The sequence below is a fragment of the Neolamprologus brichardi genome, chromosome 15 (assembly GCF_056152115.1).
Source record: "Neolamprologus brichardi isolate AB-2024 chromosome 15, ASM5615211v1, whole genome shotgun sequence".
Lineage (NCBI taxonomy): Eukaryota > Metazoa > Chordata > Actinopteri > Cichliformes > Cichlidae > Neolamprologus > Neolamprologus brichardi.
Genome location: NC_142118.1, coordinates 5,038,086 through 5,062,116, shown reverse-complemented (window position 1 = coordinate 5,062,116; position 24,031 = coordinate 5,038,086). Strand labels below are relative to the sequence as shown.

Here is a 24,031-nt window from a genome sequence, read left to right as displayed (position 1 = left end):
CGCTGTTCTGTAAGGGAATATAATGCACAGTTGAATGACATCTTCCATTTTTCAGCAATTTCCAGCATCGAAAAGCTTTTATTTCTTAAAACAAGAACACTTGACAAGTTCAGGAAAAAAAGTGTGCTTTTTTTTTAGGATATAACTGAGCTTACAAAGGCTTCACTGAGTAGTGCACCTTGTAACACGACTAACTGGCATTGCACACCATGCCACTGCTGTGTAGCCATTACAGGATGGTAGTGGATCCTGAAAATGGGCCTTTAAGCTTATGTAGCTCTTACGTTCAAAATCATGAAAATAATGAATTAATCAATCATTGCTGGCAGCATTTCTAATCAATTTCATGTCATATTAGACAAAAAAAATAGAAAAGAAAAGAAAAGAGGCGACATTCAAAGATAAAGCTGTTCCAAATCCAGTGTTGGGGAGTAACGGAATACATGTACCGCCGTTACGTATTTAAAATACAAAATATGAGTAACTGTATTCCGTTACAGTTACCGTTTAAAAAGGTGGTATTTAGAATACAGTTACTTTGTTGAAATAAATGGATTACACGGCGGTACTTTCCTGTTTCATATTGTGGCGGGTCAGGACTGTTTGGGTTTTGTTTGACAGCTACGTTCTGTTGTTCCAGGTGGCGTTACGGTTGCCATGGTTACAGGGTGACGCTCTCTCTCTGCGTGTTTCCTGGGTGAGAGAGGCCTTTTTGTTGTTGTTGTGCTAAGCTAATAGGCAGAATGCTACGGGTATAGCTCTAAAGAATGTAGCATCATAGGCAGTGTAGTCCGTGCTGCATGGAGAATGGACTGCCATACCCGTTATGTGTCTGTGAGCGAGGGAGGGAGAAAAAGGAAAAGTACGAGCTGTCATCGAGCAGAAACGGGAGCTGGAAGCATGTAAATATAATAATAACCACTGCAGCCAAGAAGAGAGCCTGACGAGCCCAGTTGTAAGTAAGCTATTAAGACTCGACTGTACACCGTGTTCGTGTTTTCCTCCAAAAACAATAAGTTCCGTTGGAGCAGCCTTTCAACGCCTCTCTCTGTCTCTCGCTAGCAAAGTTGACCCAGACAACAAAGTAAAGCTAGTTTTCGGCTACAAGCCCGACACAGAACCCACCGTATTAGCCAGAGGTCCCTTTACTATGGTTCGGAGCCGCGGACCTTCAGTAACAGTAATAAATCACAGCAATAGTACATTCATGTAGTTGTAAACAGCATGATAATATATTAAGTAATCCAAAGTATTCAGAATACGTTACTCTCATTGAGTAACGTAACGGAATACGTTACAGAATACATTTTGGGGCATGTATTCTGTAATCTGTAATGGAATACATTTTAAAAGTAACCTTCCCAACACTGTCCAAATCTGACAGAACAAGTGTTAGAGGGAGTTTAACTAAGGACACACTTCTGCAAATATTACTGCAGGATTATATTGTTTGTAATCTCCGTGCTGAGGGGCACATCTAAGCGAATGTGTATCACTTGTCTCTATAACCTGTAGATGTGAAGAGCTCTCAGGAGCTGCATCAAATTAAATTCCTCCCTCACTTGATATGTGAGCTCATTTAAGCTTCTCGGCTTTGCTTGTGCAAAAAAAAATGAAATAAATAAATAATTTAAAAAAACTTTATCGCAAAGCAACGCGCCAGACGTGAACCTCAGGTGTTTTTTTTCTTTCTTTTTTTCTCCCCAAACTTCCTGCAATAAAAGTTTCATGCGCACACTTCTGAACTCTTAGAGAAAAGATTACTGAATAAAAAATAAACCGTATCTGAAGATGAAAAACAGAGAGTGGCCAAGTGAGACGTGCACATGACAGATATTCAGGATGTCACCTGTAAAATGAAATAAAAAATTATTTATTTTTTAACCACACAGTATCAGGAGGCAAGTAAGATCATTTTATTCTGGATTTTCCCCCTTTTTTTTTACAGGTTTCCTTTCTTTTTCTTTATGCCAACTTATCTCTGCAGTTTGCACTATTGTAACAATCCTTCCCTCCCGGGCAATAAAGGAGAAGGAATGAGACCTGAGAGATTTCCTCTAAAGAGATAATTATCCCTCTCCTCTTCCTTGTGAGCTTTTCATCCACTGTCCCTCTTGTTGCCAGGAAACCAACCAGGGTAAAGACTCTGCGCAACCCTGCTCTCCAGCTGAATGTAGCGGTGGAAAATCGTTATCATCTCGCTGCTTTTCGAGGCTGTTGATAAATAGGAGATAGCGAGGACAGTCATGGGACACATGTGAGGCCTTTTGAAGCTGCACTCTCACTGAAGGTGATTTTGAGGCGTACGGGCAGGGTGTAATAGATGAGGTCGGCGTGTTCGCTCTGAGAGAGACATCACAAACACGAGAGGGGGGTCTTTGCTGTAAGTCATCCACATCTAAGTCCTTATGTGGGATAACCGTGTGCCTGGTTGGGAAGTGTGTAGTTAGACCGAGAGCACCTACAAGATAAAGACCATAACCAGAACATATCAAATGTTCTTTACTTGTGGCCATTCTTATCTCATCTATATTGCTGCACTCGTCTTAATTACATTGGTTTAACCTGTGAAACGTGAACACATAAGATAAGGAGCACCAGTCTTCCAAAAAACACAACACTCCTCATTTGATGTTTTCATGACGAGTGCTGTCCAACCATGGATGACCAGCCATGAAAGACCACAGTATGAAATATACATCATTTTCATACTTATCAAACTGGTCATCCTGAAATGAAAGAACACTTCCATCATTACAGGATAACAGGGACCATTCAGAACAACTTTACATTGACTTGTAGTGGCCATTCTCTCTCAGGACAGGTGACCTGAACCGTGCCGGTAACATGCTCCCAGGAGCATAACACTGTAATGAGACAGCAGGAAGAGCAGTTGTTGTCTTTAAAGTAGCCAATATGGAGACAGATAAACAGATAAAGGAAACCTGTTTCCCACAAGCTTACATTTAGTGGCTCCAGCTATTCGGGGGAACGCAAATGACATCAACCCAACCTGAAAAATACGGAGGAAGAAGAGTCCCAATGCACAGGAAGTTTAGGGTATTCAATAGATGTGTTGCTCTGTAGACTGTGTTGCATCTCTTCCACTGAGACGGTCAAAAGATTAAAAAAATAAATGCTTAACACGCCCGCATGAACTATGCATGCAGGAAGTGATCTGTGTGCATTCTCTTGTTAATGTTATTGTGTGGAGGAGACACAGTTTGTTCTCGGTGTAACTGGATATATTAGATAAGTGCTTTAGTTAGCTTGATAGAAGTCACGTGTGTAACTGCTGTCATATCTATTGGACAGTTAGTTGTCCACGAGACGGCGGTATACACATCAGACAGTTATTTCAATATAGCGCTATATAATATATATGTATTAATATATATGATTATAATATAAGCAATACAAATGTATCTTATATTTCTTTATTAAACTTTTATTCCGCGTTCACGGTAAAATGTGCAGAAACGCATTTCTTATCGTGCACTCGCAATAAAGGTCATCCGGGAAAAAATAAAAATACATTTAAAAATAGAATTTAAAAGTTTTCATTGTAATTTTGTGTTAAAACGTTAAAACGCGGTTTTATATTGCGCACGGAGGTCAAAGTTCACTAGTTCGCCTCTCAAAATGGCGGCTGAGCCCACACGGGAATGGAGCGATGAGCAGCTCAAAAGTGATGATTTGCCCAAAAAAGACATAATAAAGTTCCTGCAGGACAATGCGACCCACTCGGTATGTTTCTCCCTTTAGTCTCCTCGGGATTCCGGTTGGGATATCTGCAGGTTACCGGTTTGAATTCTCACTGTGAAGTGCAGCATGCAGCATGGCTAGCTCCGATGGGATGCTTTGCTTCAGCTCAGCACAGCAGAGCACAATGTTCAGCACTATCTGCACATTAATACGAATGCAAACAGCTTCTCTTAGGGTTTGACCTGCGCAGCTCCTCGTGGCTTAAGCGCAAACGAGTTCAACTTTCTCCTTCTGTTCGTTTGTTGTTATTTCAGTTCCTCAACGAGCACAAGCTGCTCGGAAACATCAAAAATGTTGCCAAAACTGCAAAGAAAGAGCAACTGATTATCGCCTACGATCAGCTCTTCGAGAGCAAAGTAAGTCACGATTGTCATCATCCGCCTCGATGATGAACCTTGATAATGAACATAAAATGTGTAAACGTGTGATTTGCAGAGGTTTAAAGGCACAGAAGCAGTGGAAGAAGTGACGGAGAAGGTTAAAGCTGTGAAAGTCGAAGAAAAACCCAAAGAAGTCAAGACAGAAGTTGTGGATGAGGTACTGATCCACACCATCAAATATCAACTTTTTTTATATCATCATTTATATAAAAATGAGACCTATAATATGCTGTAATTTCTCTTGTCCATTCGCATATCCCACATAGGGATAAGTGTATTATAACCACGTGCATGATACTGATGCTCAGTGTTGGTTTTGGTTGTGTAGATTATGGTTACTGGAGTGAAAATAGAATTCAGGTGTACTCATGAAGACTCAAAAATGCTGTAAAGATAATGTGAATTGGAAAATATTTTTTCATTGAATGCTAAAGTACAAAAAGCCGATTCTGGTGAGCACTCAGCGATTATTCACATTTATTGACTACTGCTTCATTACTTCTCTCAGGGTCCTCCAAAGTACACCAAATCAGTGCTGAAAAAAGGCGACAAGACAAACTTCCCAAAGAAGGGCGACACTGTGAGCTGCTGGTACACCGGAACCTTAGAGGATGGGACTGTCTTTGACACCAATGTTCCCACAGGTATGACCGCGTCGCACTCGTAAGGTGATGCTCTGTCGCTAATCGTGCTTTTGCATTATTGAAAATGTTAAACTAAGTAATTTGTACTTCTTAGTTATGAAGATCAAATCTCTATGTAGCGATGAAGAATCTGTCCTTGTTCTCTTCAATCTGCAGGGGCGAGAAAGAAGAAACAGGCCAAACCACTCAGCTTCAAAGTCGGCTTGGGCAAAGTCATCAGAGGAGTAAGTTGCTCTGCTGTTGTCATTTAGTTTTCTTAACTTTTCTTTCTATGTCTAATGTCTGTAATCATCACAGTGGGATGAGGCCCTACTGACAATGAGCAAGGGTGAAACTGCTCGATTGGAGATTGACCCTGAATGGGCTTATGGAAAGAAGGGCGTCCCTGAGTCCAAGTATCCTTTTTTTCTCCCCGCTCTGTGGTATTTTGTACCCTGCGTGCATGTTTCATAAATATCTAAATATTTCTAAAGGGATGTGATGAAACTACACGAGCTGTCTGCACGTATGGTCAGAGCTCAGGTTCTAATGTGGCTTGATTCTTGCTTATAACTGTCCTCCTCCTTTATTGTTTTACGCTAACATAATTAAATGAAAGCCAATTTTCCTTAACTCCACCTCTCCCAGAATTCCACCCAACGCAAAGCTGATTTTCGAGGTCGAGCTGGTGTCTGTGGATTAGCCCAAAGCATGCACTACATTTCAAGAATTCACACCTAATTAATGGCCTTGAGGTAGAGGGGGATATCAGCATGCGTCTTGGATTGCAATATTCCTGGGATGCCTGTGCTTTAGCATAGCATTACACATATACCAATTGGATTTTTTTAAAAAAAGTAGTTTGATTTGGACAACGTGGAATGGCTTGTTAATAATGTACATATAAGAGACTGTGAAATGTTATCTTTTTGTTCTTTTGCATGTACAATGTCAGAAATAAATCATTTTCCCCAAATTTGTTGATTTCAGTTAACCGGTCACTGTACAGATTACACCTGTCTACATCGTGTTCTTTAGCCTGAGTCAACTGTATTAAGAGAACTAGTTCGTGTGGGTGTACGAAGTACTAAGACCTCCCAGTCTAGTTTTATGCCAACTACTAATTGTTGTTCCTGGAAGATTTTAAGAAGTTGTAAATACAAGACTTTGTGTCGCACCCATAAGGTGCGAGACCATTCTAAATATGCAAACTAAGGTATTCCATGTACAGTGATGCACGTCTTTAGGGTCTAAGCATCCAGTGTCTGCACACAGAGAAACTGAATAGGAGCAGCTAATGAAGTTTAGCTTTAAAGCTAAATTTGCCAATTTTAGCTTGCATTAATTCCTAGAGACAGAATGAACTTTGGCTCAAATACAGGACAATTGTCTTTATTAAGAAACCGCAAAGATTATTTACTAAAGATCTAGATTTACATTGCAGGACAAATCACTCATCTAGACCAAGTCAAAATTGTTTTTATTTTGTACAGGATGACATTTAACTTGGTAAAAACTGACAGGTGATGATGCCGTTTCTCCTTTGGGGCAGTGAACCACTTAAGAGTTGGCATTGGGTCCCTTCTTCTTTCCGAAGGTGGGAACGACATTCACAAAGCGCCTGTTGTACTGGATGCGGCGCTTAGCACGGCCAGTCTTCTTCTTCTTCTTCTCCTGCTTATCAACCTGAAGAAAAAGAAGTGGATTGGCATCATTGTAAAAGTGAAATAAAAGCAGATGTTGTCTGTAGTATAGCTGAAGGCAGAGTCCCCCCAGAATTTTATTTGAAGAAGAAGAGGTGAGGTTACACTTACTTTGGGAGTCTGTCCCCGCACTTTTCCGGCACGGGCCAGAGAGCCGTGAACCTTACCTGGTAGAGTGAAAGAGAGAAACAAAGATCATGCTATTAAGGTGGTTTTTAAGACAAACTATATTAGTGCCATCCTCGGTGTGCCAAGTTTTGAAGTCCCGAAGAAAACAAACATTCAAATATGTGAATAACTACATGTCATGCCCATGCACACGTACCTCCCAGAAGTCTGCCAGCTACCTCCAGGGTGCAGTGCTCGGAGACACCGCAAGACACCAGAGAGGCATCATTCTCCAGAGGGCACCCAGCAAGCAGCAGCACCTGATCCTCAACCAGGAGACCTTCCAGAGCCTGGACATGAGCCTGGGACACAAACAGGTTTTCTCATAATAATCCTTTATTCAATATTGCCATTAATAAGGTACAATTTTTACACGGGTACAAGTTTTACCTTGATCTGGCCGACAGTCTCCTCTCCAGTCACCTCAAGGGTGTGAGTGTTCTGGCCACGTAAGAAAAGCTGCATCTTGATGCTGGAGGGAAAAAAAAAAAAAGAAGGTAGGGCTAAGCATCTTTAGTCATGGATGAAACTTTTATTAGTTTTCATATAAAAGCATAACTGTAACGTCCAACTACCAACATAGCTATTTTATGTTTACTGGACTTGATTATATAACAAGGACTTTGACATCAATTACAATAGCTGCTAATTAGGACATCTGATAAAACGCTGGCATCCCTTGAAAATGCTGTGTGCTTTACTTGGTATGACAAGTAAAAATGTCTACCGTGACGATCATTGCGGAAACATACTTGCGGCATTAAAATTTATTATAACAAATCCCGACTACCAAACCTTCACTTTGCCTTCATACTTCAGAATATGAAACCCACATATGATCCTCAAAGTAAATATCTCCTGTGATAACCTGAAACTTATTAAAACTGTGGAGAAATAATGCACTACCAGCCGCCGGGAGCTGAACTGAAGCTTCTCCTGGGTCCTAGCAAAAGCTATGCTAGCTTAGCTAGCCACATGGGGCACGCGTATCGTAAAAGCCCAGTAAAAACATATAAAATACACCTTCACTCGTCAATAAAAAGCTTAACTTATGGTTACGGATGACATATGTGCACCAATCGCAAGATAAAACATGTAACGACAATGCCAAACTGGGAAATTTTTATTAAAAGTACACAGCTCTCACCTCGTTTGATGCTAGTCGTTCAACGCTAGGCATAAAAAGGACTGTTTAAGGGACTACACAGCGCATGTGCGGATCTACGTAACGCTCGTCGGACGCGGTGGCCACGCCTCTTGTACTTTGGCGGTGTCGCAGATTCATCTGTTCAGTTATATTTACGGGTTCATGTCATCTTCATAGGTTGTATTTATCTATTTTCCTTGATGTTATGTTATGTTATGTTACTGATATTTGTATTTTATTTTATTAAATTTTGTTTGTTTATTCTCACGGCGTCCTGTTTGTTAAGGATTAAGTTTTGTTCTTGAAATTAACATTAACAAATATGTTTGTTTTTTTTAAAGTTTTTAAAACTGTTTGACTCATTAATATACACAAAATTATTCACAAAATCCTGGTCCTTGTGGTTTATACCAATGCCCCACAACCAACATCAAATTATGTCTTATGTATTATGTTTCATTTAATTCTTTTTTTCTCCTACACTTCAGTATTACTGACTGCACATGGAGAGGGTTATATACTCGTCATATTCTGGTGTTTATTTTTTACAAAAAATACCAAAAAGTTTGTTTGAATATGAGTGGATAATGGTCCTGGGGTGGCATGTCAGCATGTGACTCCCATGCCAATAACAATATTCTGTTACCTTCAGCAATGATTTCAGTGGTTTAAGTGAGGCTCATTTTCACACAAGGATCAAAACGATACTTCATTTGTATAATTTGAGACAACTGCTAAACAGTGATATACTTTTTGAGGAGAAGGTTTGGGGTTTTTTGTTTTTTTGCTGTGAAGCAGCACCAGTACAGAGCTCATGTGATGCTGAGATTAGAGCTTCATTTTTACAGAAACACAAAAGTGGCATGAGAACATCTCATTTATCTTTGAGCTCATATTTACCACAAACAATTCTTTATCCAACTACATTGTAACTGTTCTACGTGTTAATTTTATGTCATATATCTAGATGTAATGTGGATTTATCTGTGAGAAAATCTATTATGCTTACTTTGTATGTTCATATCAGTTAGAGCAAACCTCAAAACCCCATAACTTTATTTTTGTCTTCTGACAGTTTTTGCCTGAAACACAACTGGAAAAAAAGTTTCATTTCAATCCTTCAAAAACCACTAGAGCTTCAGCTTGACTAGCAATGCTTTTTGCACATTATTGAGGTATGCTGTGGGGGAAAATGTTTTCATATAAAATGTACTATAATTATTGAATGAGTTGCCAATGAACAACAAAATGTAAATTAAGTTTTTGTTGTTTTTAAAGGCACAGCTTCAGTTACCGTGGCTCAGTGCAGCATCTAGAAATGCTTGTCAGGGATTTCAGCTTTTGTGGAAATCCATTATTCAAATATATTTAATATTTTAATTACATTCCTGCCAACAAGTTACATTTGCTATTGAATGTTGGAAAGGAAAAGTTGTTTTACTTTAAATGACAGTAAAAGTGTAAACTAAACAGCTAATGACGATATTCATTCTAGCCCTCTGTGACTTATTTAAAACAAAACAAAAAGCATTTAAGGATATCAATCTCTTTATTATGAAATCAAGTCAAAATAAAAAACAAGGAACTCTTTGTTGCTCTTTAGGGAAACATAACCATGAGTTATTACAAATCTTTGTGATTGGGGGGGAGAATGATGACAGATACATTAATGAAAGCTTCCCCTTACAAATTCTTTAACACAAAGACAGAGAGCAAACTAAGTCATCTGGCCTAGAAATTTCAAAAAGAAAAAGCCTTTGTCACACAGGGAAAAAATAAATCTGCCTTCACAAATAACATGCATTCAAGAACCCCAAAAGGAAGCCAGTGCTGGAGAGAATGACTGTAGCAATTAAAGAACTGATAACTGCTAAAGAGGGCCAAATATACTTCTATCAAGAGCTACAATATGTGGTAAAGTTGATTAGCACACTGTGAACCAGAGAAAAGAGGAAAAAATAAAACAAAAGAACAAAGCTTTTTGAAATCTCCATGACGTCTTGGTTAGAAGCCCCGTCCCAAGATGTAAGAAGGTCAAATGGATGGTCAGGCCACTATGTTGTCCATCATGTAGAAGGAGGGGGGTAGTACTGGTTATACTGGGCATACTGGTTGTATTGCCCCCAGGAGTTTTGTCCCCAACCACCGTACTGTTGCTAAAGAGAAGAGTAGGGGGAGGGGGTTAGAAGGGCTGTAATTGACCACACATACTTCTTGTGACAAACTAATTTCTAAGTGCTGTAAATGTAACGGATCTGTAACCCACCTGGTACCAGTTATAGTTGTAGGCAGAGGCATTTGCCTGCATGTCGGTCATGTTTGCTACAGCACCAGAGCCGTCATCCACACGCTGCCTCTTAGCATCAGGTTCCTGAGAGCTGGAGAGGTAAAGTTTAAATTAGTAAGATCCAGCTTATAGCTGACAAATGAAAAAGCAGTTACAGCCAAGTTTGGTGTTTTTACTGTTGTTCTAACTAATTTGTAGATTTTCAATATGTAGAATATGCATCTGCCCTTCACTGAGATATCAAGAAATACAAGACACTCTAGAAAATAGACTAGTAGTAGTAGTCGTCACATGTGTCTTTCTAACACCTTGTTAGAAGGGGGTGTGAAAATTTCCTGAAAGTGTTTGTGTGGATGTGATGGACGCTGTGTTTCATTAACCACCTGTCATACCCGTTCTCGCCCTTCCTCTTTGTCGATTCATTTTCTTTTTGTAGTTTCTGTTGTTCTTCATAGGCAGCAACAAGGCTGAAAGATGTAAAATAAACATGACTCTTTACAAAAAAAAAAACCAAACAAAACAAAGAATGAATGTATTAATTTCTCCCTTTACCACTAAAAACAACTTACGCATTAATATCGCTGCCAAAGTCTTCAAGAAACTCGACTTTGCGCTGGGCAAAGAGGAGTCGTGATTCAAGAGGCATTGGGCTACTCAGGGCTCTGTCAAAACAAGCCAAGATCTCTGCCTCATTCTGCGTCACATCTCGATTGTATTCCAGCTCAAGCAGGTTTAGATATAGTTTTGGACTCGTCTACAAAAACCACAAAACACAGTTTAGTTCACAACTAGTGCAACACAGTTATATTTATCATGTGAACAGAATTTATTGCAAGAGAAACACAACCGATGCTATAATGTGTTGACCATCTGATATAGTCAACCCTCTCTCACCTGGTCTTTTTCAATAGCATCCAGAAGCACCTTCCTCGCCTTGCCCAGACTCCTCTGCACCTTCATCAGCTGCCTGGCCAGCTTCACAGCATAGAACGATGTCTCAGTAGCATTCTTCGCAGACTCCATCGCCTCCCTCAACAGCGCCTCAGCTTCCTCCAAGTTTCCGTGGCGACGCTCCAGGCTGACCCTCCGAAGACGCACCATGGCGAGACCTGGGATCGATGCCTCCAGGGACTTCAGGATGCTCTGAGCCTCCTCTATGCTGCCTGGGTTAAAAAAGAAGAAAAAAGAAAAAGGAATGTCAGCTGAACAGTTTTCCACATTTGTTTCTTATTCATGATCTCTATGTTTTATTTTGCTTTTGCATTTAATTTGCATGCTGCTTTGACTGACTGAGGTACTCACCCTGCTGCTCCTCAAAGGCTGCCCACAGCAGGTGGATGGCTGGTTTCTTGGGCAGATGGACGGTACACGCCTTCTTGTAGACATGTCTCACACCCTCAGTGCTGTAGCCCTCTAGATATTTTGCATACTTCAGAGTGAAAAAGAGAAAGCAAGTTGGAAGAAAGCCAGGAGAGGACAGAGGAAAAAAAAAAAAAAAAAAAGAAAGAAAAGAAAAGAAAGAAAGGCAAAAGAGACAAGACATTTTTAAACTACATTTTGAGTTCACAGACAGGCAATTTCTTCATTGACAAGATCGTTTTTAGAAATTTTCTGTGTAAACCCATCAGCACCTTCATGGAACCAATTAGATAAGTTTCTGTAAGGTAGTGGGAGACGAAGAAGATGCAACGTAGTAGTTGGCATATGCTGCAGTCAAATCTTGTGTGGCAAGCTGGCCATCCCCTAATACAACAGATACAGTCACATATCAACGTTACACGCAAAGAGTGCAGGACTGTGTCGATGTGATATCATCGTTGATGGGGGAAGTGCAGGGAGGTAGCAGGAGTGTCGGAAAGGCTCAAGGTCACTTTACCTTGATCCAAAACTCCTCATAGAGAGCGCAGGCGATCAGGCATCTTTCGAAGAGAACCACCACACGCTCCGGAGTCCCATTCTCAATTTCGAACTCCAAGTACTCCTTCCAGTTGTTCAGTTGAGTCTTCTCCAAGGCTTTGACGTGGAAGTACGGTCTCTTAATCTAAAGAAACACAAATTGATTAGTTTGATAATAATGAGGGGAGGGGGACTGAAAGAATAAAACATCAGTAAGAGGAAAAAAAAAACAAGACCCACCCCTTCTTCAAAGGCCCAGCGCTTGCTGACTTCGTGTTCATTGTGGTTGAAAACTTCCTGCCGCACCTCAATCACCTTGTGGCGCATGTTCTCAATCTCCGTCACTCTCTACATACAAACACACAGACAAAAACAAGGTTAGCACCCTTATTTGTGCTTCTCCGTATCACATTCTCCACTTGATGTAAAAACTTCTATTCCTGCAGCCAACGATTTACATCACCAGAGATAAGAAGCCTGCAGAGGGGAGAAGTATTTATGCACCCTGCATATCAGCCACTGGGTATAGGTGCTGGGATCAACGGGCCCCGGGTGATCCTGTAAGTTTTAGGGCGAGTCCCTGACTGGATACCAACGTGAATCCCACCTGGCATTGATTGGCCTGGCTGCTGACATAAAGACACCTCTTCAAACCTAGGCAAATTATCTTTTCCCTTTCATCATGGATAACATCCAAGCTCCTGCTAACCCTGCAAGCAGTAATTTTATATTTTTTCTTCCCCTACAGGATTGGCAGAGAAGGTTTTTACCTTAGCAGGATCCGCAAGATCCTCTGTACCAGGTGGAAGCTCCTCCTGAGCAACTTGTGACTCTCCACTGTCACCAACCATTCCCGACAGGCTGGCTTTAGAGAGCTCGAGCCTTAGCTGGACAAACTCCTCTTCTGACAAGAAGTGCCTGGGGTGATTAGTCTGCACATGTTCTTTGAACCTGCAGAGAGAAAATAAAATGTCAGTGCACAGCTCTTTCATACAATGACGTTATAATTTTCAAAATGATTTGCACCATGACTATTTATTCCTTTACCAAAGCATGAAATCAACTTTCAGTTGAGCTGTTCAAGATGGAAGATTAAGCAAAACCAACCAAGCAGACCATGGGCAGAGGTAGAAACTATTATTTGTGCAGTTGCAAAACAAACATTTCAAGACTGCAGAACAGGATATGTCCATCACTGGGTTTGGGGCTTTGTAATTTTAAAAACGTTATATTTGCCTTTTATGATGATTTTATAACACACTCATCGAGTGAATGCAAACTTTCAAACAAATCTGGAAACTGTTCTTTTACTGTACCTCTGGAAGTGCTGGGAATACAGCTGGGTTGGAATGCCCAAGATGCGGTCATAGATGGCGGTGACGTTACCCAACTTCTGCTGCTCTGTCTCCCAGTTTATGAAGGATTCCCACAAACGGTCTGAGCGAAAGTCAGTGCCTGCTGCAAGCACTGCATGCTCATAGGAGCTAATAGGAAAACAAAGAAAGAAGGAGAAAAGATTCATGAAATGTCTCATTAACTTAAAGAAACAAGTTCAACCATTTGAAAAGAAAGTAAAACAGTAGTGTGTGTATGCGTAGACTTTACTCACGCTCGAATGCGCCCCTCAGTCTCTGGGTCATTAGGATCAGAATTCTCTTTGATGAAGGTCAAATAGTGGATCCACAGGTCGACACTGAGAGGGATGACCTGCAAACCTCTTCTGTACACCTTGTAAAAAAAATAAAAAATAAAATGAGTTTTTATGCCCCAAATTTTGGTTCTTAACAGATTATTCTAGCTGGTCAGTTATGGATGACACAGAAAAGCAGGCACACCAAGTTAAAAACAAACAAACAAAGCAACACGTGTGAGTACAAAAGGCATACTTACTTCTTCTGCAACTTGTACATTGCCGTGCTTTTTCTCAATATCTGCATACTTCTTCCAGTAGCCATAGCAGTAGGGATAACGTAGGAAAAACACATCAAATGCCTTCCTCACTGCTGTAAGGACATTCTGTAAAGAAGCAGAAAGACCAAATTGCAACAATTTAACCACCTCTTTTTAGCATTACAAGTAATTTCTGTTCAAATTTATTGGACAAGAATATAATTTTCACTCAGTTTTGTAAATGTGTGTTCCTTCTGTTTACCTCTTGTTCTACATACTGCAGCAGATAGACCCACGCATTGAAATCTTCTGGGTTTTCCTCAACTCCCTTAAAAAGCTTTTCAAACTCTGAGGGCAGTTCGGGATCTGTAGGAACAGCTGCTTCTTCTGTTGTTTCTTTGGATGGGTCTTCTAGCTCCATGCCATCCTCTGCCACCTGTGTAGCCTCTGTCCCATCTAGAGAAGTTGACAAGGAATCATCAAGTGAGTTTAACTACAAAATTACAGTTTATGATTTGTGCATAATGTGTCATTTGTTGACAGTTTTCTTTTCAATAAATTAGTTACTGTAAGCACCGACAGAGACACTATGCTGATTCTACACAGTACCTTTCTTGGTTGCTTGTTGAAAACTAGCTAAATCTTACGACGTTACACTAACAATTGGACCAGAGTCAACTTCATGACTAAGCATTTATTATTAAATCAATTGAGCCAACTGAAAAACAAGTTTTAAGTTACCTTGACTGTCAGTCTGTCCAATGGATTCAGACTCAATATTCATGTCCTGGCTGCAAGGCTCAAACCCTACAGGTTCTGTTGCTTGCTGTGCATCTTCTGTGGGCTGTGGAGGGGGAGGAGGTGGCGGTGGTGGAGGTGGGTGTTCTTGGAAGAGCTGAGCATTGGCAAGTTGAAATTGTTCCACAGCCTTCTCCACAGATCCCAGATCTGTGGAATTCATTTGCTGGCCCGGTTGTTGCTCTTGTCCCATGGCATCCTGAGACACATCTGAATCCTCAGGCAAGACATTGGAGAGAGGCTCTGGAGCAACCTGGTCTAGTGACCAGTCAGTCGCTTGGCCTACGACAGGAAGGTCTGGAAGAAAGGCATCCCCATTGCTCTCCATGGCAGGGGACTCAGTATCCAGCATTCCAGGAAATGTACCCTCTAAGATTTTCAGGTCTGTTGGGACAAAAAAAAAAAAAAGTAAAGACACACTCAAGAAAAAGAAAATAGATTTTTCCACACACCAAATACTATTACAGTTTACTGAAATATTAATGGTTTGTACAACTTAACAAAAAAACACTAAGAAAACTAGCTCTGAAATAAGCTGAAGTATTCCCACCATTTAAATAAATCAATCAATAAATAAAAACATCCACTAAGTTTCCAATCATTTCTTTAAAAATAAGCACTTAATGATACTAGTCAGGACAGCACAAAAAACAATGTCAAGTACAATTATAATAAGGAACTTGTTGCCTAAAATAAACAAGTAAGAAATATCCAAGTGTGAACTGCAGTTATAGGTAGCATATCTACAAACAAGAAATTACTTTCAACTCACAATTTAAGCCAGTTTAGTTCTGACAAAGAATTTTCCAGAACTATTGACAACGTGCTGTATTTTAAACTTGCCATGAACCTTCACTAATTAAAAACGATACTTATAAATCTGACGCAACACGAGGCATGTTTTTCGTTTCAAACGATTTTCTTTTTAATTTTACTTCCTTTACGCCTAAAGAGGTCAACCCTAGTAAAAACAGCCGCTAAAGCAACAGGATACTTCCTTGTTCTAACATTAAACCAGTGCCAGTTTAAGCTTCAGCCCTAATTTAACTACTAAAAATAATTCCGCGTACTCGGTTGCTTACTCTTAGCTTCTCGCTTAGCTACCTTAATACTAAAGTTGTTTTCTTTTTTAATTTTACTTTGGGGATTTTTTGTTTTGTTTTTTAAATGTAATATTTCCTTTAAAAAACGAGTAGCTTTAGCTTTGTTTGCTCCTCGAGGCCTTGTTGTTGTCTTTTCCGTGATCAAAGTTCAATCAGAAGTTAGGCCTGGCGCCCGTCTATCTCAAATAAGTATAATAGTAGAGGTCGAGGCATGTTTCGTGTACGCGCTTGCTTAGTACGGTCCAACACAAACTATTCGTCTTTAATTATCTACATTTTCACCGATTCTTTACGTTGATAGCAACGTTTACAGAATAGCGAATAGGAAACTGTTACATACATCGTAACTAGGACATTTACATGTACAGCATTTGCTTAGGCCTCCAGGAAATAGTCGGTAGCAGTTAGCTAACAGCAGCACGTTAGCTAACAGGCTAATGTTACCCATTTCGCCACTAGCGATTGTTAAATTCGTTACTAGTCAGATAAAACCAAACCAACAAATAAAAATACGTTTAAGAATCTTATCCGTATCTGTTGCGTCAATTTACTTACCCCCGTGGACTTGAGTGCAGCTTTTGAATTCACTTTATCTACACTACTGCGACCGGCCGCGTTTCGCACACCATTCTTAAGTTGGAGGAAGATGAGAGGGACAGTGTGCGCATGCCCAGTCGAACTACCACCCACCAGCGACGGCGCGCTATTCGTTGTTCTTGACGTCTTGCCAATTTACATTTTATGATGAAATTAAAATGCAGAAACAATATTTTGAAGTTAGCCCATAACTTTTGTGAATTCCTCCAGAAGTAATGAAATAAATAAATACACTTTCCTGCAGTTGCAGTGTTTGTTAAAAGTGCTGCATATAAACCTTAAATATTTTACTGTACACACACTGACACAAGAATTCAACCGCTTTTAAACCGCATGACGCAATATTAAACGTGAGCTCTAAATCTTCTGTGCCTTTTGTACAATACGTTACACTGCATTGAATTTACTTTTATTAATATAAAAACAAACATTTACAATCAACCAAGCTTTATACCACTTTATTCTTCCATATAAATCCCCCAAACAACGTCTCTAGGTATAGAATTAAATTTTGTATTTCACTTTTATTATATTTATTAAAGCATTTCGTTTTATTAAACAAACCACTATTGATCTGATTAATCACTTGGGACTCAGCAAGCTGCAGCAAGGAGGTAAAGTCAGGTAGGTCTGGTACTGTTGTGTGGGAGCTTTCTAGTTAACCTAACCCAGCTATGTGCCAGTAAAGATGTTATCAGTTTTATGACTATATTTTCATTTAGACTTTGTCCCTAGTCAGCATCACTTCGTCACAATCCTGACATTTGTCCACCCTATCGACTTCAAGAACTTGTTTACTTGCTGCCTAATATATTCCACACTTTGTTGAGTGCTACTGTTACAATACAATATTACCAATTTAATATCTCAGTGGTTATATTACTGTGGCAGATCCACATGTGTTGCAAGTTTATGCACCACACTGGCATGTTTGTTATTCAGCTGCCTCGCCTCAGTTGCAAGTAGACAACAATTTCAGAGATCCTTATCATGGATGTTTGTGCCTGAAAATGTGGAGCGGTATTTGAGATCCTAGATTTGATTAAATCTATGAAAATTATGTCTTTTTACTTTTATACAGTCAGTGACAACTTTTTTTTACTTTAAGAAACTTCTAAGAACAGTAATAATAGTTAGATGTTAAACTGGCAGGCACAACAGAATGAAAAACAGGGTGAGGCCCCTTTGTAAAATCTCACATTTAAACCCATTTCAAAAGTAAAGTTGGGACGGTTATTCTCATAGCCTTATTTTTGAATAAGGCTTATGAGTGTATGACTATTTTTTTGATATTAGAATCACCTCTCATAATTTATTATGGCAATAAACACGAGTTATATTTATACTGACCGTGTCTTTCTTTAGGCAGCCTAAATTAATAAGCTGGTGTCAGGTGATGCTTTCACCAATGAAATACTGTAGTTCCTCCCGCCCTACTCACTCACATTCTCCACGTCACAGACTAATAATACAGGAACTGTTTGAATGGATGACAAGACATGTCAGAAAGACCCGAAAGTAAACCGTCTCCTGAGACCACCGGGCCAACTAAATCATGGCATGTGTTTCATGTGTGCGGTCTTGTGTGTTTTCATTGCGGTACGTTAAACCAGAGGCGATTACATCCATAATGAACGCCCAAATGGCGTCAGCAATAGTGCCTAATGGACCGGTCTGCAGTTCTTTTTTTCTGGGCGCGCATGCGAAATGGCGTGGAGTGCGTTTAGGGGCAGTCGCGTTTTTTAAAATCTAAATGAAGGGTGTGTTTTCCCAACGTCCACGGTGGTTTCTACGGAGCGTGGATTTTGAGACAATTACAACGTCAGTGCATAACTTTATTAAATCAATAATCTGGTGCAGATTTAAACGATTGTTTATTTCTTTGAACGATTTCATTTTGGGCTGTCTAATAAATCGAATTAAAGATTATTTGAGTATTAATTACCTAATTTACTAATCATCTAGCTGTTATGTTTAAGGAGGAATACGGACATGAAGATTGATTTGTAGAGAGTTTCTGTGCACCATCCTTCTAGTCTTTTGTTTTCAATGTAGCCAAATTTCTGAGCTCCGAGGTAGCCCCTGAATGTATCAGTAGTGTGTGTGAGCGGTATAGAGGAAGTGGCGGCTGATCTGGGTCCGCACCTTTTCCGGTAACACAGCACCGCCACCGCTGTGACTGAACGGCTGGAGAGAGAGAGAGAGGGAGGAAGAGAGACAGAGAGCGGCAAGAGCGGGGAGAAACGGTCCGGGGACAGGGGGATGATTGCCGCAGACGTAAGTATTTACCGCGGTCTTCGTTTTATCTGTACCGTGTTGCTTTTCTGTGTGTGAAAAGAGTATTTTTTTCGGATCCAAAGTTGTCCTCTGTACTAACACCCCTCCCTTCTCTGGACCGCTCCTGTGTCACAGGGGGAAGAGAAGAAAGTCGGATGAATCAATGACCTTTTGAGCGCTCTTCCTCTGGATGTCCCGGCGCAGAAACGGACCGGAGAGGTTTAATTTAGGCTTTTTAACAAGAAAATCGCCGAGCTTTGAAAATTCACCGACTGGAATTAGCTAAGGCCAATTGTGGACAGCCGGCAGCTAAGGAGGAAGTGGGAACCCCCGGGCTTGAACTGGGCCTGATTTTTGTATAGTCCGCTTCTGGTGAGAAGACACTACTTTGTGTCAGTTTCCAGCTCCGCGGAGAGCAACAGGATTTCGAACGGAAAAAAAACTTGAAATGTGGCTTTTGACGGAAGTCAGTGCTCATAGGCGACTTTGAAACATATCGGGCTTTTTTCTTCTTCTTCTTACTTCGGAATCCATTGGATCATGAAAACAGACCCCCACTCAAGTCTGTGAGGGCTCCATACACACTGCTTCTACTGAATGCTCAGGTCAGATCACCACAGACCAGCTAACTGTACTGTACAAACTTGCAAGCCACCACCTTTTGAACATTGACACTTGTGTCAGCCCACCGCTGCCATCACGTGGAGGACTTTCAGTAGCAACACAGTGAAACTGTAACTTCTCAGTGATATATCTCCCCCCCCCCCTATTTTCTTCTCATTGGAGAAGCTTCACTATATCTTCTAAAGAAGTATTTATGAACAGAAAACAAGATGGGGAAAATGCTTTCAAAGATCTTTGGCAACAAGGAGATGAGAATATTGATGCTTGGACTTGATGCTGCTGGGAAAACTACCATCCTGTACAAGCTGAAGCTGGGACAGTCAGTCACCACCATCCCCACTGTTGGTTTCAACGTGGAGACTGTCACCTATAAGAATGTGAAGTTCAATGTGTGGGACGTGGGGGGACAAGATAAGATCAGGCCGCTCTGGAGACATTACTACACGGGCACCCAGGGGCTCATTTTTGTGGTGGACTGTGCCGACAGGGATAGGATCGACGAGGCGAGGCAGGAGCTCCACCGCATCATCAACGACCGGGAGATGCGGGACGCCATCATCCTCATCTTCGCCAACAAGCAGGACCTCCCAGATGCCATGAAGCCACACGAGATCCAGGAGAAGCTGGGCCTGACGCGGATCAGGGATAGGAATTGGTACGTTCAGCCTTCGTGTGCGACGACAGGGGACGGACTCTACGAGGGCCTGACCTGGCTTACCTCAAATTATAAGTCTTAATGTTTCCCTCCCTTCCTTCCTCCTCCTTTCTCACCAGCCTGGACACTTGGAGGCGAAAGAAGTAGCCGAGAATGAAAAATAATAAGTAAAAAGAAAAAAAGATGCAATCTGAAGCAATTAATACCACGACCCCTCTGCTGAGTATGTATCAAAGAGGGTAGCATTTACTTCTAGTTTTCTTTCTTTCTTTCTCTTTTTTTTGGATAATGTTGACATCACTATAATCACAGATTTCATTTAAGCAAAAAACCGACATATTTCTTGGCTTTTTTTTCTTTGTAGCTTGCTTTGGTTCACACTCTGTATAACCAGCACTGTTTAAATATACAGTACTCTTTATTTTACAGCAAATTCTTTATTTTTTAACTCCCTGTTTTTGTTTTTTTTGTGTAATTTTTTTTTCAGGGGACTATGGGGGACACATTTATATTTTCACCCCATGCTTCAGTATTCTCAGTCATCACCCAGCTACATATCCAAAGGATGGGGAAAGTCCAAAAAGACAAAAAACAAATGGAAAAAAAAAAAAGCCCATTGCCTAGCACAACCGCATATCACCTTCATTGGTCGAAGTTGCCGCTGTAATTTGTAAGAATGCGTGTTTATGAATATGTTAGGACCTTCCTTTTGTATTCGATTGTACTGGGGTGAATGAGGACGTGTTAGTTATTTCATGTGCAGTGATTCCATCCATAATGTCTACTGTGGCGGTTTGTTCGAAAGACACTATGTGGACGCTTGATATTCTGACACACACACGTACACACTGTGATATGGATATATCTATACATTTTGTTGTTTCAGGGTTTGAATCTGTTACAACCAGTCTTAGCGTTTTCTCTCGAGCTTCCGTTACTGTTGAGTGTTCGTAGTTTCGGCTGCCTTAAGAGGGACCCGAGTTACAGGTGTCCCCACACCCCCCTCCCCAAAATCAAGACAGCAGAAGGTATTCTTAGTCGCTGAGTTTGCACTGCAGGACAGAGGGAGGGAGGGAGAGGGGTTGGTTAGCAACAAGCTGGCTGTTCACATTTTTACTCTCTGTGACTGACTTTTGGACCCCAGCAAATGTTAACCAAATACCCAACCCCCCCCATTCACCACCACCTCCTCCTCCTCCAATGCAGGTGCTCCAGTGACTTCAACCCCCTTCTCTTTTCTTTAATAATTATTATTATTTTTAAAATCATCAGCCTGTATGGTCCTGCAAACACCAAACCGGCTATTCTGTTAACGCTTTATAGATGCCGCTGTTTTATTTCTTCTTCTTTCTTTTTTTTCTTTTGCTATTGCTGATAAAATAATAAAAAAAAATTATATATCCAGATCAGTACGGAAGTGATGCCTTTTCAATGAGCAGCTGCTACCGTAGCAAAAGTCATATTTCATAAAAGTTCCCAAAAGAGGAAACGAGAGCTTCAGGGCGTTATAATGACTGAAAGAAACTCGAACGAACGCGAAGCGAAGTGAGCCTCGGCCTGTTTCCTTTCTGCTGTTGAGTGCGTGTGTCTGTGTCTGAGTCATTCGCTGTGAATAAATGATGAGATCTCTAGTTTCAGAGAAGTGATTGTCAGGTAAACTACTTTGCCTCAAGTCTTAAAGTTTCACTCTGGTCATCAGAGTGCCGGATTCATAAAGAAAGCAAGTTTTGCTAATTTGTAAGCCATGGTAGGTTAAAAGCCAGAGGGAACAGGACCGTAATTCACTGTCTTAGTAATGGTGAGTAATTAAATCAGAACTTTAATGAGGAAATTACACATTTTTCTGCTGAAGATTCTGCCTAAAATACAAGTACAATGAATTTATTTTCTTTTGAGTAATTGGGCAGTGCCTTTCTTTGCCTTTGCGCAACATCTGAGGTTAGTCAGCATCACAAAAGATCTTTACCGCCCTGGCATTTTGCCCCGAGTAAGCGAGCTGCCCCGAAGCACGCATTTGAGATCAGGCCACCGTTTGAAAGCCATGCTTTCACCTCCGCGCAGAGCAGCACAGACCTTTGTGTGTGTTTCCACTGCATAACAAAAGTAGGGACATGGCTGCGTTTGGAAGGTCAGGTTCCTCTCTCTGTACCAAAAAGAGGAGGGTGTGAATTGCGGAGAGTGACATCACTGGGTAGTCAGGAAATGCTTTGAAGGAAGGAGATAGTTGTCATGGAAATTGGTGGTTGAGGAGTGAAATGAAAACAGGTTGAACTACATCAACAGACAGGTGAAGTCCTGGCGCTTCACCTGTCAAAAAATATTTTGACACTTTCTAAACTTAAGGAGGAAAGTGCTTCCTTAAAAGCTGACATAGCTGAAGGTATGACAGCGTCCCCAGCTATGTTAATGTGAAAATATTCAGAGGAGTCAGAGTCCAGGAATTCCTGCGCAGGAATTCTTGCTGTTTATCTCTGCATTTGCTCTGTTTGCTCGCGAGCTGTTTGCTCTGCGAGTGTGTGTCGGTTTGAAGTTTGACCTGTTGCTGCGTGGAAAGCGCACATGTGACGAAGGACGCTGAGATAGACACACAAATGAGACGGGCTATCTCTCCTGAAACCGCCGCTGCGCTCTGGATTTTTCTCTCGTACTGAAACCACTTCAACAGAAGGTCCGAGGGGCCGTGCCCCGGCGCTCTCAGGCGTGATCTTGTTTGCTTATGACTTTCCATTCATGACTCTCATTGTGGATGCAATCAAAGTGAACCCGCAGAATGCCTTTCTCAAGAGGGTTCAATGAGAGGAAATGTGGCAAGGGAGAGCATTTTGAAACCGTTCCTGATGTTACATCAGCGCCGAGCCAGCTCATTGTGCTGCACATGTCGTTGGCCTTTTGTGCAGCTGTCACTGCACTCGGCAGCAGATGCGCTGCACATATTGGCTGGTGTCAAATGCTGTCAGGCTCACCTGTGGCCCTCACTTAAAGGGCAGGATTTAAGACTGTTATTTAAATAGATTATATCATTTCATGTTTTCATTAGGAAATACCTGTGTCAGTGAGAACAGCTGCACTCACACAGCCTTCCTACACTCAACCCTGTTTCATTTTTATATGCATTCAGTATTTTTTTTTCTCATCTGAAGCACTGCCATTGTATGTCTCAGGGTGGGGGTTGACTTAGACCATTGTACGCCTGAGAAGGGGGGTGGTTTCAAACAATACTTTAAAACCGAGCTCATTGGCAGTTCCTCCGTCCTCGTTTTGTTTATTCAGGCGTTCCTCTTTGATTTCAGTCTGTCTTCAGTTCTTCATTCAGCAGGGCAGGAAACCATTCTCGTGCACGTGTCATCAATAACAGGTCTGTAGCTCGTGAACTTGCACAATCAACGAAGCGTCTCGCGCTTTCTAAGAAGCATTCGCCTGCTTGTTCGGCGCTGATTCGGCATTCTGTGTTTTACGTGCCGCTGTAATCCTTGCTCTGCTTGCTAACTGCAGCACCGGCTGGGTTTACGTTTAGGTTAACTTCATGTGACACACACACACTCGGAGGCTACGCAAGCCGACACGTTGCCTCTCACACCTCAGACACTTGCTGTCTGAATCCTCCCGCAGCCGTTTCCACAGAGTGTGCTCACTTTGCTGAAAGAGTCAGAGGCCAAGTAAAGAACTCCACCGTTTTCTCCTCATGTTCAAACAAATATGTTTAGGTGGTGGTGTGGGTATAGATTTGAAAGTAGGGTGTAAATGAGGTAATTATACTTTAATGTATGTAAACAAAACAAATAAAAATCAGGTTTTACATTAAAAAACAATATGATGCATCTTTTCAATTCACTGCTGCAACAGTTTAAGCTTCCCTGTTAAACAAGGACATTATATTCAGTCATATCCACATGTCTCTTCGACTTTACCACCCAGTGATTGTTAGTGTGTCAGGGATAAGTATCAAGCCCGGATACTTGTCTTCTTTGTCTTCTGTTTGAATCCTTACCTGCAGTTCTATTTAGCAGAACACTCCTGACACACCAAGCTGCATCGGCCAGAGATCCAGCTCAGAAGGTTACAGCGTCTTGGTTGTCATGGGGCCTGTTTCAATAGCCCCGTTAAAGCAGCATGCAGAG

General features: G+C 41.1%; 4 protein-coding genes across 5 annotated transcripts; 2 read left to right on the top strand and 2 right to left on the bottom strand.

The window, feature by feature from the left end:
* Window positions 1-3,610: 3,610 nt before the first annotated feature.
* On the top strand, window positions 3,611-5,781 carry fkbp3 (FKBP prolyl isomerase 3). The gene is made up of 7 exons (XM_006793039.3): window positions 3,611-3,747; window positions 4,020-4,121; window positions 4,201-4,302; window positions 4,654-4,789; window positions 4,946-5,013; window positions 5,087-5,184; window positions 5,417-5,781. Exons 1-7 carry the CDS (start codon window positions 3,643-3,645, stop codon window positions 5,469-5,471), a joined length of 666 nt encoding a protein of 221 aa, XP_006793102.1. The 5' UTR covers window positions 3,611-3,642; the 3' UTR covers window positions 5,472-5,781.
* Window positions 5,782-6,144: 363 nt separating this feature from the next.
* On the bottom strand, window positions 6,145-7,890 carry faua (FAU ubiquitin like and ribosomal protein S30 fusion a). Its single transcript, XM_006793038.3, has 5 exons — window positions 7,787-7,890; window positions 7,030-7,111; window positions 6,797-6,941; window positions 6,583-6,638; window positions 6,145-6,454 (listed from the first exon to the last, which is right to left on the bottom strand). Exons 2-5 carry the CDS (start codon window positions 7,102-7,104, stop codon window positions 6,329-6,331), a joined length of 402 nt encoding a protein of 133 aa, XP_006793101.1. The 5' UTR covers window positions 7,105-7,111; window positions 7,787-7,890; the 3' UTR covers window positions 6,145-6,328.
* A 1,426-nt stretch (window positions 7,891-9,316) lies between these two features.
* Window positions 9,317-16,408, bottom strand: prpf39 (PRP39 pre-mRNA processing factor 39 homolog (yeast)). Of its 2 annotated transcripts, none has more exons than XM_006793036.3 (15): window positions 16,316-16,408; window positions 14,601-15,041; window positions 14,122-14,315; window positions 13,860-13,985; window positions 13,579-13,697; window positions 13,286-13,453; window positions 12,740-12,920; window positions 12,210-12,317; window positions 11,950-12,114; window positions 11,376-11,502; window positions 10,968-11,236; window positions 10,643-10,827; window positions 10,457-10,540; window positions 10,053-10,164; window positions 9,317-9,942 (listed from the first exon to the last, which is right to left on the bottom strand). In XM_006793036.3, the coding sequence occupies exons 2-15, from the start codon at window positions 15,007-15,009 to the stop codon at window positions 9,853-9,855; spliced, it is 2,337 nt and encodes a 778-aa protein (XP_006793099.2). In that variant the 5' UTR covers window positions 15,010-15,041; window positions 16,316-16,408; the 3' UTR covers window positions 9,317-9,852. The 2 variants fall into 2 exon arrangements, with proteins under 2 accessions (XP_006793099.2, XP_006793100.2); XM_006793037.3 differs by having other exon boundaries at window positions 10,466-10,540.
* A 1,755-nt stretch (window positions 16,409-18,163) lies between these two features.
* On the top strand, window positions 18,164-23,761 carry arf6a (ARF GTPase 6a). Its single transcript, XM_006793035.3, has 2 exons — window positions 18,164-18,634; window positions 18,770-23,761. The coding sequence occupies exon 2, from the start codon at window positions 19,468-19,470 to the stop codon at window positions 19,993-19,995; it is 528 nt and encodes a 175-aa protein (XP_006793098.1). The 5' UTR covers window positions 18,164-18,634; window positions 18,770-19,467; the 3' UTR covers window positions 19,996-23,761.
* The last annotated feature ends 270 nt before the right edge of the window (window positions 23,762-24,031 follow it).